The 14,213-nt window shown below is 40.6% G+C and overlaps 1 protein-coding gene across 1 annotated transcript; it reads right to left on the bottom strand.

Annotated features, from left to right (window-relative positions):
* Nucleotides 1-2,552: 2,552 nt before the first annotated feature.
* Nucleotides 2,553-14,186, bottom strand: LOC110166167 (NACHT, LRR and PYD domains-containing protein 12-like). Its single transcript, XM_055159771.1, has 6 exons — nucleotides 14,085-14,186; nucleotides 13,558-13,734; nucleotides 11,601-11,759; nucleotides 6,448-6,624; nucleotides 5,391-5,567; nucleotides 2,553-4,674 (listed from the first exon to the last, which is right to left on the bottom strand). Exons 1-6 carry the CDS (start codon nucleotides 14,111-14,113, stop codon nucleotides 4,245-4,247), a joined length of 1,149 nt encoding a protein of 382 aa, XP_055015746.1. The 5' UTR covers nucleotides 14,114-14,186; the 3' UTR covers nucleotides 2,553-4,244.
* Nucleotides 14,187-14,213: the final 27 nt, after the last annotated feature.

Here is a 14,213-nt window from a genome sequence, read left to right as displayed (position 1 = left end):
ATCCCCACATCCTTGAATCAGTTTATCTCTGCTTTGGCTGCATCATGTGCAGATTTTTGTGTGACATTCTCTCTTGCAGAGGGAAATGTTCCCAGAAGCTCAAGACAGATGTTGCCCAGTCACGTGCTCTGTGCCCAAAGTGAGTGAATTTGAGTTTGAGCCTGAGTTAGGTGCTGAGTTAATTGTTTATAGTGCTATATTACATTTATTGTACCTTTATTGTTGCACACAGTGTGGTTTTTGCCGCCATGAACCAGACAGAAGGAGGACCGGCACATGGGGACCATGGGGACTTCACACCCATGTCCAGAAGTGCTGGCCCAGTGAGGAGAGGCGACACTTGGTGCAAGAGTACCACCATTTTCATGCACTCTTCACATGCTCCCAAATATGTTGATAAAGGTAGCCAGGCCGTTACTTCTCCCAAAAGAGCAAAACCTCTTGAGCTCCAGTGCACGCCTTTTGCCCATCTGCTACTAGCACCGGTAGCACTCAGGCTATTCCCGCTGTGGGCTCAAGCCGCTCTCCTACTCTCACTCCACACAGGCGGATCAGGCTAGAGGGCATTAGCTCCAGCCGGGGCCACAGCGGAAGGCCAAAAAACTTAGCGGTCAGTTGGAGGGAGCACAATAGTGGTTTGTAAGAGTCCAGAGTTCCCCAACCCACCTACCACAGCACATACAGCAGGTATAACAGGCACAAGCCCTGGACTGAGTGTCACCCAGATGAGCCAGGCCCCCACCCCTCTGCTAAGCTCTCATGTGATGCACCACTGCGAGGGCGACGCCCCAGTGGTTCTGCACAGACACCGCAGTTCTCACACCGCCACCATAAGCAACACTGTCGGTTTGGGGAACATAACTGGACATAAATGGGTGTTTCTTGCCTATACGGGGAACACCTCCTACAGGAAACACCTCCCGCCTCCCGTTTGAACTGTCACCATCCTGTCTAACTTATATGTCAAAGAAAGCTAACAGTGACATTAGCACTGAACCCATAGACATATAGTAAAAGCAAGAACTTCAAATTTAAACACTAAGCTGTCACTGAATGTCATGTAGTAAAAGCAGGAACTTAAAAAAAAAATAAAATAAAAATACTTATGAAGATAACCTCCTAACACGTGTTGCCACTTTGTTTCGACCATAGACAGTTTAGACTTTTATTGAGAAGAAGTGAAAAAGCTGACTGGTTGATTACAGGAACACCCATCAGGGGCCATTCTGTTGCACGTCTGGAACGCCCATGCTGCAAACCGACCCTCCTCGCCAGAAGTGTCAATGTGGACTGGTTCTTTCTTGGAGGACTTCTGGCCTCTCGACCCACTGCAGGACTCCTAGAGAACAGGTGGGCCCATTCTACCCCTCAGTCATGGGTGCACCTGGTTGGTCCACTTTAGAGATCTGCGCGGGACAGTTTTAAGTCCTGCTCCCGCCCGCTCCCGCACTGTGCAGTCCCACTCCGTCGTATGGGAGGGGGGACGGCCTGCTGCTTAAACTGTTTTTATTAATGCCAAATAAAATATCCAGCACAAATTATGCATGATAGGCTTACATTCATCATTTGTATATTTTACTTTACACTCATATTTAGTTTTCAGGACTGTAAATGTGTCCCGCGCCGCACTGTGGCCCACTTGCACCCTGGTTGACGAGGATGCTGAGGATGCGTTCCAATCATCGCCCATCGCCCTCCTCCTTTCAGCAGCATTCTCTGCACCCAACCAGCAAGTGATGTGGATGCTGCAGCCCTTCAAGAAGAAATATCATTGCTCCTGCTCTGCAGTGCCACTACAGAGCTGGATACTATGGAGATGGCAGCAGGGTTCTATAACTGCCTTATCTCTGTCTGAAGGAAGTGTCCACCAGCATTCTGATCAGAACTGAAGAAGCAGCTTGGATGAACTGCAAAATGATTTTGACCTATATAAACATTTGTCTAGTTGACTAAAATGGAATTTTTCCTTTGCCATGGATTGTACCTGAACGACTGAGAGATTCTACACACGTTAGCATGTAAAATAACTTAAAATAGATTCTTTTTATACCTGAAAAATTAAGAAACACCTTTGAATTCTATTTCTTATTTATAGTTTACGTACAGGGAATGCCTCCCATGAACTCATTACAACATAGTAACATGTCAGCCAGCTGAGTTTGTACTGTGTGTACTACTGCACAGGACCTTTAGGGGCAACGTCTAGTTTTCAGTTAAAGGGCCCAAACTAAAAATACACAATCGGCAAATAGACAGATCAGAACAATCATTTTAAAAAGAGTTGTTACTGGAGGTGCAGCAGTTAAAGTTCAGGAGGGAAAGTACGCAGCCCGAGATGATAGAAATCATGAACCTGGAGCCTGGGATAAAGTCAAAGTAATTTATTTTACACATGCAAAAGTTGGTTTTCCCATTAAATTTACTTTCACACAAAGATAGATAAAATGGTGACCTATGTACAGTGGGCAAACCTGCAAAACCATAACAGTCACTGCAATCAGGTAGAAATAAACATTACAAATGGAATTTGAGGGGAAGTGACCAGAAAATTTTTCAAATGAAAATGATTTAAGTGCATAACCTCTATGTAAAACATTGTAAAATTAACTTTGATCCATAAACTCAAAATAAACTAAACCAAATGCACATTTTGCATTTAGTAGACATGACACAAAATTGTACCTGGTTTAAAGACATAAAGAGGGGATTTTTATGCTAAATCAACTTTTTGTTTGTTCCCTTATCAAAATCATGCTTGAACTGGTTTTCTCAGTCATTTGTGTATGGTTAAGTAACTCTCCAGAGCACTATTTGAACCCTCCTGTGCCAGAGGGAAGCAAGCCAAACCTCCAGGTTCATTATGAGATTTACAGAGAAAAGATGCACATCTGTATCCACAGTTTGTGTAGAATAAGGGAGAGTTATTTTTCTGACACTGGGAACTGCAGTAACAACGTTTATGTCAGTAAACACAATAAACACATGAATAAACTCACCAGCTCCACTGCCATTAGAACTATTTTCCACATCTAAGTATAATGAGTTTGCAGTTTTCTTTAATGACAAAGTTCAGAGCATCAAAAGTGGCATCAATTCCACAACACAAATAACAAGCTGCAGCCACAGAGACACTTTGCACCTGTAACTGACAAAACTGTCTTAGAGGTCGTCACCAGTCTGAGTTCATCTACTTGCTGCCACGACGTGTTACCACTAGATTTTTAAAGTTCGTCCTCAACAGTTTACTTTCACCATTCATTCGCATAATTAACATGTTTAAACTTAAATCTGGAACATTCCCAAGAGCTTTAAAAACTGTGGTGGTCATCAAGCATCTTTTAAAGAAAATACCAGAGTGCTGGAAAATTACTGACCCATCTCAAATCTGCCGTTTCTAAGAAGCTGAGCGGAAGTGATGGTTAAACGTTATCTTAATATACAGAAAAGATGTAAAGTAAAGACTGCAAAAGTTAACAGCGAAAAACAAAACCAAACAAAACAATGTGTTATTATTTATGGTGGTCTAGACTGTGTCTGTGTTTTTTCACTTGCCCGCTTGGGTAACTAGTTAGAGGAGAGCACTTCCTGGACAAATCTTTTAATTGCCCCGGACTGGTGGAAAACCGTTAATGTCGAGCCCAGCTGTTTGTTATTGCCCCACTGATACTTTGCAGCTGATGTCATCAACGTTCTGAACGCACTAAATTAGACTTAATCTGATCTTTAACACAGTCTGACTAGAAAGCTGACTTAGTTGGAACTACAACAGGTGACTTGGTTGAAATTACAGCAGCTGAGATGATTTGTGTATAAACAAGTTAGTTAAGTCTCTGTCGTAACTGAACTTAGTATCTCTCACTTTTTTCTTGAAAATCAAACACCTAAACAGGACAACAGGAATGCTCATATTGATGACAGGCTCCTGAAAATGTGTTGTTTAAATCCATTTGGTATTTATTTTTTCTTGAGTCTTAAAAGATTTTGCAGTTTTTGCTAATGTGTGCATGGTGTGACCCTGGTATGTCCCTGGACACTCCACCTTACAGATACATGCAGAACACCCCCAGTCTGATGTCACTCAAACTCTGAATAGAAGTGTACCACTACCCCCTCTTTCATGTAAGGTGAAATACAATGTGTACTACACAGTCATGTGTTTACCAGTCATAATATAAATAAGCATCATCTGAATCACTGTCATCATAGTCATTGTTTACATCGTCGTAGTCAAAGTTTACACCTTCTTAAAAATCATCGTAGTCTTCATCATCATCGTCTTCGTCATTGTCTTCGTCATAGTCTTCGTCATAGTCTTCGTCATTGTCTTCGTCATTGTCTTCGTCATTGTCTTCGTCATAGTCTTCGATATCGTCTTCGTTGTAATCATTTGAAATGTCATCATCATCATTTAAAAAGTTGTCTTCATCTTCATCCTCATCTTGATCATCATCCTCATAATACTCATCATACTCATCGTCATAGTAAGTGTTCTCATACTTAAGCGGTATAAAAGTAATGTCCAGGTGACATTTTCCAATGCGGTCAAGGTCCTTCTCGTCAGAAAGAGGATCTCCATCAACAGTCAAGCTCAGCTCTTTTAGTGACGATGACTCAGACTTCAGAATTGTTTTAATGGAAGAGAAACTGGATCTTGATATTTTGCAGGAATTGAATCTAGGAGAGAAATAATAACATTGAATATGTTGTTAGAAACATAAAAAAAATAAAAATTACACCACAAAGCACAGCAAATGTGCTGTGCAGACAAAAAGGGAGTACACCTGGCTAGCAAAGCAAAGAGCATTTAGCTAATGTGTTGGGCACTAAAATGAACTATAAGCTATATATAACTATATTTGTTTGCACATCATATAAAAATTATGCTTTCATAAATTTTTTGTCATGCTCATTCTATCTAAAACTTGTTCCATTAGCATTCTCACTCCGCTCTGGTGTTTTAGTTGGTGATGAAATGGTTCATTCCATAAAAGTGTTTACTCTGCAGATCTTCGGCCACATATGCTGCAGCACCCAACCTTTACGGTCCCTCTGCAGGAGGGGTTCATCACCTGGTGAGCCTGGCTACCTGACAATCACATTCCAGCCCTGGCCCCCAGTCTGACTCCAGCTTGTTTTGTTTTCTGTACATAGGGAGATATGTGAACTTCTCTTAGTCTAATCTTTCACCTGCCCCCTATTTGCCAAGGAAGACCCTACCCCCAGCGAACAGAGTGCCTAGGATCATTCAGGTATGCAAACTTTGCCATCATGTTAAGTTGGCAGTTCAAGGCGGAGATAAAATAAAATTTACAAAAGAAGTGTTTCACAAAAATGAATCAAAAGAAAGAGCACTTTGATCGATATTTGATATACAATCATGTTATAAATACCTCAGTTTTTCCAGTTGACAGTCTGGACTCTGCTGAAATCCACACAGATGCTCCACTCCTGAGTCCTTTATATCACTGTTTTCACGGAGGTCCAGTTCTCTCAGGTGTGAGGGGTTTGACTTCAGAGCAGAGGCCAGAGAGGAACAGCTGGACTCTGACAAACTGCAGCTGGACAATCTGAAAAAACAAACAAACCAAAAAACACACCAGTACAATAGCATCTATCTTTTCGGGGTCAGCCTTATCATCGGAAGACCCTCTAGTCAGAAAAAAATCCATGTTCAGCCTTTATCATCAGAAGAGGGTTAGGGTTAGGTAATGATAAGGGTGTAATCTTCTTTTCGTATAGAACCGTATACGATGGTAGCTACATCATTAATAGGCTAAAACAACAAAGATCAGATCCTCATGAAGTAATTTTTTTTTTTATTATTAGATCAACAACATGAAAGTTCAGAGGTATGGGTTAAAATAGGCTTTAGGTTACTGTTTGGCAAGAAATGACTATATAGTTAAGCTTAGGATCAGTCTGTAGGAAATGTATGAATACTCCCAAAAAGGGTGAAACCCAAACATGTATATTAATGCGTATTAATGACTTTGCTAACAAGTTATGGACCCATCTCATCTTAGACAGCAAATTTACTTACAGCAAACACAAAAAAAAAAAACATGGCGCCAAGAAGCCAGTGGGTAAACATGGCTTGTGGTGACAACAAGAAATACTGTAAGACAAGTTTTTGGGTCACCTCCAACTCAGGGGGTTGGAAAGACAAAATTGTACTCCTGTACCTACTCCAGAAAATGAAGACGACACTGCGAGGAATATCACAGATGACAAGAGCCTCTTGCTGGGAATGCGCAAGGTGGCAGAAATATTATAAAGACAGTGAAAGGTGATAAACGTTTATACCAATGGAGAATATCACTGAATATGTCATGAGAGGGTGAGAAGGGCTGACCAAGACCACAAGGAAGCAATTTAATTTGGCTACAAGCAACTGAACCAAAATCCAGGGAAAGGAAACCCTGAACATTTTAATAAACTGACACTGACCTGAGAGTCTCCAGTCGACAGTCTGGACTCTGCAGAAATCCACAAAGATGCTCCACCCCTGAGTCCTTTATATCACTGTTTTCACTGAGGTCCAGTTCTCTCAGGTGTGAGGGGTTAGACTTCAGAGCAGAGGCCAGAGAGGAGCAGCTGGACTCTGACAAACTGCAGGACTTCACTCTGAAAATAACATGTTCATGTGTGTCTAAAAAACTGTTGTGATGGAAATTTATGAGTATCTGTTTTAGGTAAATTAATGAGATTTCTCCCTGAGACCCAGAGCAGTCATTAACATATCTGAAGCTCAGCAGACACAATTGTCATCACTCTCCAGGAAAGCCTTTGTCCTCCAGTGTAAAAGTTGATTAACACATGACTGAACAGATGTGACTCTGTGTTTGTAATGTATGATGTTTTGTCATTCTGTTATAAATACTCAGAGCACAGATGCTCTTGGGAGAGACTCTCAGAGAGACTTGCTTGAGATGTTGAGAGGTCCATAGCTGTTGTAACAAAAATAAACATTTTTGTATTTGATAAGTCATCAAGGCTTCACAAATATATTTTTATCATTCATCAATATGTAATTTCCACAACACTGTTTTGAAACCACATGACTGGTGTGCATGTTGGTGCATTCTGTCATGCCAGAAAACACCAAGATGAGAGTATATAGGCTGTAGGGACTGAATCATAAATCTCATAAATCAATAAAAGTCATTCAGTCCTTACCTTAAACACCCATTCACCTGTCCCTCTCATGGAGTGTGAGATTGATAGGCAAGTCAAATACATGAAAGTTATTTTATTTATTAAAGTTATACATTTTTTTTTCTCATTTGTTAAATGCTAAAACATGAACTGGAGGCTGGAGAATGGTATCATACTTTAATAGAGAAGCTGACTAACTGACATTCATCAGTCGGAACAGAGAGGTCCAGACTTCCCTTGCCAATAGAATCATGTACTGCAGCTCTCAGCACTCAATGGAAAGTATAGAACTGGTGCAGTGTTCTGTGACCAGGCCAAAAAACTCCACTACTCCTCCTGAATCTGGAGTTGAACCAGTGGCAGCTGGTCAATAGAGGGCACAAGTGTGTCATACTCCCTAACTTGACCTATATAAATAGAAAAACTATAAAGTTGCTATTTTATATTAAGTTAATTATATGTTTAATATTTTGTTTAAAATTGAACATGTATCTGCATAGACATATTTTTATCATGTTAAAAGTGCTCATATTACTTTATTTGAGTCATGTGTTTGGAATTGAAGTGTGGTGGGTCCGAGCGACTTAATGGAGGTCTATGAGAGAGCCTGAAGTCTTGAGAAAATGTGACGTCATTACGTTGCTTCTGCCCATTACTTTACATTAGCCCTAAACTACATCTTGGGGGCATAGGGCGGGGGCGACCTGAAATCAAGTGATTGGTCTGAATAAACATGAACACACATCTTGACCTATTGTGGTTCAGCTGCTCTGTCCCGTTCAGTCGTAACGCTCCACTGAACGCATGTTACTGCTACAGGCTCATGAATGGGAGAACTACTATGGCTCTTATTCTGATTCCCACACTGGCTAATGGCGGCTAGCGACTTTAGCTTAAACCTCCACACAGTAGAGTGCAAGAGAGACCCGCCGCCAGGACCCAGGACCCACTCGCTGCCGGGGCTCGGGCAGTCGCTCACTGCTCTATTCGCCTCTGCCTGCTTGTTTCTTGGCATAAAAATTTCACTGGGTGTAGTGCACAGAGGGCATACGTCCACCTGGTGCCCTAGTGCTAATATGGACTGGTGTAACTTTCAGATTTAAGTGGGAAGTGGGATTAAGACTAATTTTACAACCAGCTCCTGCACTCGGCTCCTGGACCTCGCGTCACGGACCAGACTGGACCAGGATTTGGACCAGTTTCATCTCTTCGTATTGGACAATACACTTTTTGAGACAGAACCAATGGGACAGTGGACAGAGGAAACACTCTGCTTCAGTCTCTGGAGAAGGTAAGAGGCTGGTTTTCATTAGTTTGGGGTAGGGATGGGCATTTGATTATATTTTCTTAATCAATTGTCAGGAACATTTATGATTGATTTTCAATTAATCATTAATGTTTTTATATAAAAATTACTTTACAACATATAAACCAGAACCACTCTAGAGCTAGAGCTTTGCGCAAGTCTCACAGAAACAAAACTTAAAACCGCATGGCTAATTTGCATAAACTAAGCAAAGAAAAAAAACAGCTCTTGTGCGCTGATGTGGTTCAACTTCTGTTGGATTAAAGGACATGACTCAGTGAAATATGAGTGATCTTTCAGTGACAGAGGGATGTTGATGCTAATGGTGAGTCTGTTCTTTTCATATATCGTGTTGGAGATGGTTGTTGATGAGGCCGCAACTCCAGTGTTTGCGCTGTCAGATGCAGCTTCATATCCTTACGCTATGCTAGGGTGGCCATATTTCTGTTTGTCAAAACCAGGACACCGTACAGGGGTGTGGGAGGTGGGGTCTCATTGAGGTGGGGGCATTGAGATTGAGATACTCTCACCTGGCAAAGCTTTTTTAATATTTTTCGTTGTCCTGCTGAGCTTTGAGGTCCCTGGCACCACCACTGAACACTGAACCATATGTCCCTGCTTTGCACACTGTGCACATGGCCTCCTACTTGTCCCAACTGGGACGAAAAGCGGGGAATTTCTAGTACAAGTTGTCATTAATTGCACATATGCTCTTCGGCATGTTGCAGGCTGACCGTTTCTGCTTGCTTGTTTGACCTGAGTGCACAGCGAGCTTAATGGCCTAATGAAAGGTAATGAAAAGACATTTGAACCCAGCATCACCGGACATGTCCGGGGAAAAACGGATGTTTGGCCACCCAACAACCTATATTCGGTTTGTCGATTAAAAATGAATGTAATCGACTAAATTCTTAATGATCAATTATCGATTAATCGACTAATCATGCCCATCCCTTGTTTGGGACAAATCTGAGCACGGAGTCTCACAGGTAAATAGTGTTATAGTCTTATAGTTAAATAGTGTGTAAATGAGCTGGGGGGTGCGATGGAGTTGCTCAGTTTGTTCTGTTGTGTGCTGTAGGAGCGGTGCTGATGCCGTGTGTTCTGTTGTGACCATAGCCTCTTATTGTAGTTTTGCTGACATTGTTGGGGATGGGTGTGAGCGCTGTGTTACGCTGTGTTGTTGGGTCTGGCCATGAGCGGTGGATCAGGTTGTGCTGCGTAAACTTGGGTAAACTTGCGTAAAACTGCGCTTGACTGTGTTGTGCTCTGATAGTTCAGCCAATAGTGACCAAACTGACTGACTGTTTCTGTTTCATTATAATACTATATAGCCTATATATAATACATATATGAATAAAATATATTTATAATTTTGGCCTTGGTGTCCCCCCTCCCCCAAAAATTACATCACCAGCCACCACTGGGTTGAACTATCAGTCGGACACTCTTCTCCAGTACCTTGGCTTTACTGGGGAGGCTGAGGATCCCCCTGTAGCTGGAACCATAGACTGTATTTATAAATGGACATAGCTAACGTGCTAGCCACCACATTCCAAAAGGAAGTTTGCATGTGGCTCTTCTGGCTCGTTCTGTCTTTGGCTCCATTGACTTTGAATACTGTGGCCCCTCTCTCTGTTATTGCTGCTGTGAGCCTCGTCATTTTGGTCTTAAAATGTTTGTATTAACCTGCTCTACATGATCCTGGGATTTTTATTTCACTATTTTATCCATTTAAAAAAATTCTATTCTCCAGGGTGGGGCCCCAGTAATGCCATTCCAGGAAATGTAACAAACTTGATTTAGACATTTTACATTATTACATTTGTACCTTGAAAATTCCAAACTTTAGCTCATATATGTAAAAATCATTAAAGACTAGATGTGTGAGATCAGTCAGTTGTTGAAAATGCATTATGGTCTTTGTTTTGCCTGTAGTCACTTCAATTGAATTTTGAGCGTTCTGATGACATGGAACTTTGATGGGTCTATGGGATTCACTGAAAACTCACACTTTAGAGCAGGACTTTAAAATGACAGATACACCTACAGCTTGTCTAGTCACTAGTTCTCACAGATTTGAGCATGTTACCTCTATTATTGAGTCCAAGCACTGGATCACTGTACAATGTCATATTGACTTTAAAATGTTGTTAATTTTCTATTAAAGCTCTTAATGGACTAGCGCCACAGTATTTGTCTGAACTCCTCACTCCATATTCCTCCATTCCCCAGAGCCCTGTGCTCTGGGGAAAGAGCCCTGCTGGTTCTTCCCAGGCCAGGACTCAACCGGTCACTAAAGGGGACCTTCTCTGTACATATTCCCTCTTCCTGGACATTAGACAGATTCAATGCCTTTGGATTTTTAGGAAACAATTTAAATCATCCAGAAAGGCAATAGGCATTGAGTAACTTTTGTATTTTCTTGATTACTGTGTTCTATTCTGTTGTGACTTTATGTGAAACACTTTGGAACTTGTTTAGAAAAGTGCTATAGAAATAAATATTATTACTTTAAGGTAAAAACAGTGGTGGGCTAATTTCTCTCCAAGCTAAAGGCTCATTAATGCTCCACTTTTGTATGTAAATAGATCTGTGCATTCTAAACGTAATAACCATGACTGCATTTATGCTTCCAAATGTTTCTAAAGACAAGGCTGCATTTGCACAACCACCAGAAACTCATCTGTTGGAAAATAATCTAGAAAAACGAGATGAGGGAAGCATTTATTTGCTTTGCAGCTGGTTCTAGTCACGTTTTAAAAGTTTAGCTTCCATTGTGGAGCTGTGTTCCCTACTTTCACCAGTGGTTAACTCGTGTACTGCTCCATTGCTAAGATTCCACATGTTATGTAGAGACGACCAGACTACGGACAGAACAACACACAAGAATGGACAGAAGCCTCTATATATGTGCGTCCAGAACGTAGAGCACAAATGAGCCTTAACTCCTCCTCTCAGAACGGTGTTTAGGTCAGTCTCAAATTTTACACCTTCATTCCTAAAACTTTGTCTAGTTGACTTTGTTTTACCTTTTTTGCAAAAGATGGTTCAATTTATGCAACAGTTAAGATACTTATGCTGTATAATTTCTTCATAATTTCACTAAGTTTAGTCAATCTTCTATGTTCACAGTTACCTGAGAGTTTCCAGTCGACAGTCTGGACTCTGCAGAAATCCACACAGATGCTCCACTCCTGAGTCCTTTATGTCTCTGTTTTCACTGAGGTCCAATTCTCTCAGATGTGAGAAGTTAAACTTCAGAGTAGAGGCCAGAGACAAACTGCATGACTTAATTCTGAAATAAAATATAGAGGTTTAGCCACTAATCTAAAGACAGTTTCTAACTGTAATGTAAGTCCATTTGCTTTTTCTTGTTGCTATCAATGCTATCATTCTATTAGCCCTGAATTCAAATGTCAGTGTAAAACATAAAACAATCTGAAACTGACTGAACAACTTAAAGATTTCTACTGATGCTTTGAAGTCAAGTCAAGTGGAGTCATGGCATGTCCCAGCCTGTTTCAAGTCATCAGTCATCATTCCTGTCCCCAGAAGCCCTGGATAATTAGGCTTAATGACTACAGGCCTGTAACCCTGAAATCTGTAGTCATGAACACTTTTGAACCTATGGTTCTGTCTGACCTCAAGTCCATCACTCTCCCCCTCCCCTGGACCCCTTTCCTACAGAGCAGGTCTGTAGAGGACGTGATAACCCTGACCCTACCCTTCATCCTGTAGCACCTGGACTCCTTGGGCACCCTTGGGCAACCTGCCCGACACCAACTGCCAGCGTGTGCGGTTGGAGAAGAGTTTCAAGGACACTGTGCCTATCAGCACAGAAACTCCACAGGTCTGTGTTCTGTCCCCAATGCTCCACAGGTCTGTGTTCTGTCCCCCATGCTCTTGATGCTACATCAACTGCTGGACCTCCAGACACCACTCTGTGAAGCTGATCAGGTTTGCAGCTCATCTGAGTCTACTACAAAAGGGATATAGAACGCTAATTATTTCCTGTTATCTTATATCTTGGGCCATCACGCGTTGATAGGGACCAACCTCAACTTGACCCCGTTTGGTCTTAGGACCCAAAAAAACAGTTTTTAAGAAAAGCTATTCGCGAAATTATGTAACTGTAAATGTTAAGGTACTGTAACTGCGTACATGGTCAAAGAACCCTGAAATTTGACATGGTGTATCCTGACACATGGGGGAAGCTAGGAGAAAAATATTTTGGGGCTTGTTGCCTTTCTACTGTCAAATATCACCCTCAACATCCCCCAAAAGACAAAAAAATGTCTGTCCGCTTGACAAATTGTCATCAGAAATGATAATTTTCAAGTATTTTATTGCATATATCACTGCCTCAAATGTACATGAAAAACTTTCCAAGTTTCTAAGTTTCAATTTAAGCCCAAAATGACCTTTGTATCTAGAGGGAAACAGCTATTATGACCAAAGTTCTTCACTGTACCACAAACAGGCAGAAAGCAGAACTTTCAGGCTTTACCATTTCATATGGGATTAAGCAGGATTTTTTTTATAGAAACAATATTTGAAAAGAGTTGACTTATGTACTGCTGTACTACTACTACTACTAATAATAATAATAATAATTATTATTATTATTATTATTATTATTATTATTAGATAATAATAATTTTGAAAAGCAAACTGGTCCAGATTCTTCTCAGAATGGTTGATTTGACTGAAAATAAGTGGGTTACAGATTTCCATTAATGTTTCACATGCCCATGAGACAGAAGCTGGACAAACAGAAATCTTAATCTCCTAATCTACTTGCTACTGTATATTTTGTGTTGTATATCAAAGTAACATTTTTTTTTTTTTTTTACTTACTACATGCCTTTATTTCTATTTTTGATTGGATATTATTTATTATAATATATTACATTATTATTATGTGTTTACAGATACATCATAATGCTTTGGCATTATGATGCATCCTAATTCCTAGTTTGTGAATTTTGACAACCATTGCAATAACAGATTGAATAACATTGATAAAAATGTTTATGTTCTCAGTGATGCTTATGCTTTTAAAATGAGTCATTCTGCTATATGTTCATAATCACCTGAGAGTTTCCAGTCGACAGCCTGGATTCTGCAGAAATCCACACAGATGCTCCACTCCTGAGTCCTTTATGCCTCTGTTTTCACTGAGGTCCAATTCTCTTAGGTGTGAGGGGTTTGACGTCAGAGCAGAGGCCAAAGAGTAACAGCTGGACTCTGACAAACTGCACATTCCCAATCTACAAAAGAATAAATGTCCAAATACTTTTAGATGTGTTTCTAAAGGAACCAGGCCTGGGACCAAACTGACTGAGTGTGCATCCAAAATTTAAAGAGGTGCAAAGACAATACATTGTCATTAAGTATCAATATTTTATAAACCTCAAGTGAAGGAGCAATGCACAGGATCAAAAAATACAGTATGAAATTGAAATCACACTTTAGTCCAAAGCTTTATCTTGAATTTCCAGCATCCTTTTGTTGCTGGAAATCTGCTACTTCTATTGTATAAAGTCTTTTTTTTTTTTCTAGCACAGATTTCGATTTTGACAATTATGATTATTTAAAAATGTATTCATTATATACGTACAAACAAAAGTTTATATGGGTTTCCTTCATAGAGCCATGTGATGCTTGTATTGCTCCTTGTGCAGTCAATTGATTATTTTACAGCCATTCCCAAGTTTGTACTGCCATGGCCCGTCTATTGATGCAAAGA

The sequence above is a fragment of the Boleophthalmus pectinirostris genome, unplaced genomic scaffold (assembly GCF_026225935.1).
Source record: "Boleophthalmus pectinirostris isolate CB_2022bp ecotype Guang Dong unplaced genomic scaffold, ASM2622593v1 HiC_scaffold_2720, whole genome shotgun sequence".
NCBI lineage: Eukaryota > Metazoa > Chordata > Actinopteri > Gobiiformes > Gobiidae > Boleophthalmus > Boleophthalmus pectinirostris.
The sequence above is the reverse complement of the archived record's forward strand: the minus strand, read 5'-3'. Positions and strand labels throughout refer to the sequence as shown.

Excerpts from the sequence above, each read along its gene's own strand:
- LOC110166167 (XM_055159771.1), bottom strand. The coding sequence starts at position 14,113 with ATGAAGGAAACCCATATAAACTTTTGTTT. Across the intron at positions 6,625-11,600 it reads TGTCGACTGGAAACTCTCAG|AGTGAAGTCCTGCAGTTTGT; the intron begins GTAACTGTGAAC and ends TGTTATTTTCAG. Across the intron at positions 5,568-6,447 it reads TGTCGACTGGAGACTCTCAG|ATTGTCCAGCTGCAGTTTGT; the intron begins GTCAGTGTCAGT and ends TTGTTTTTTCAG.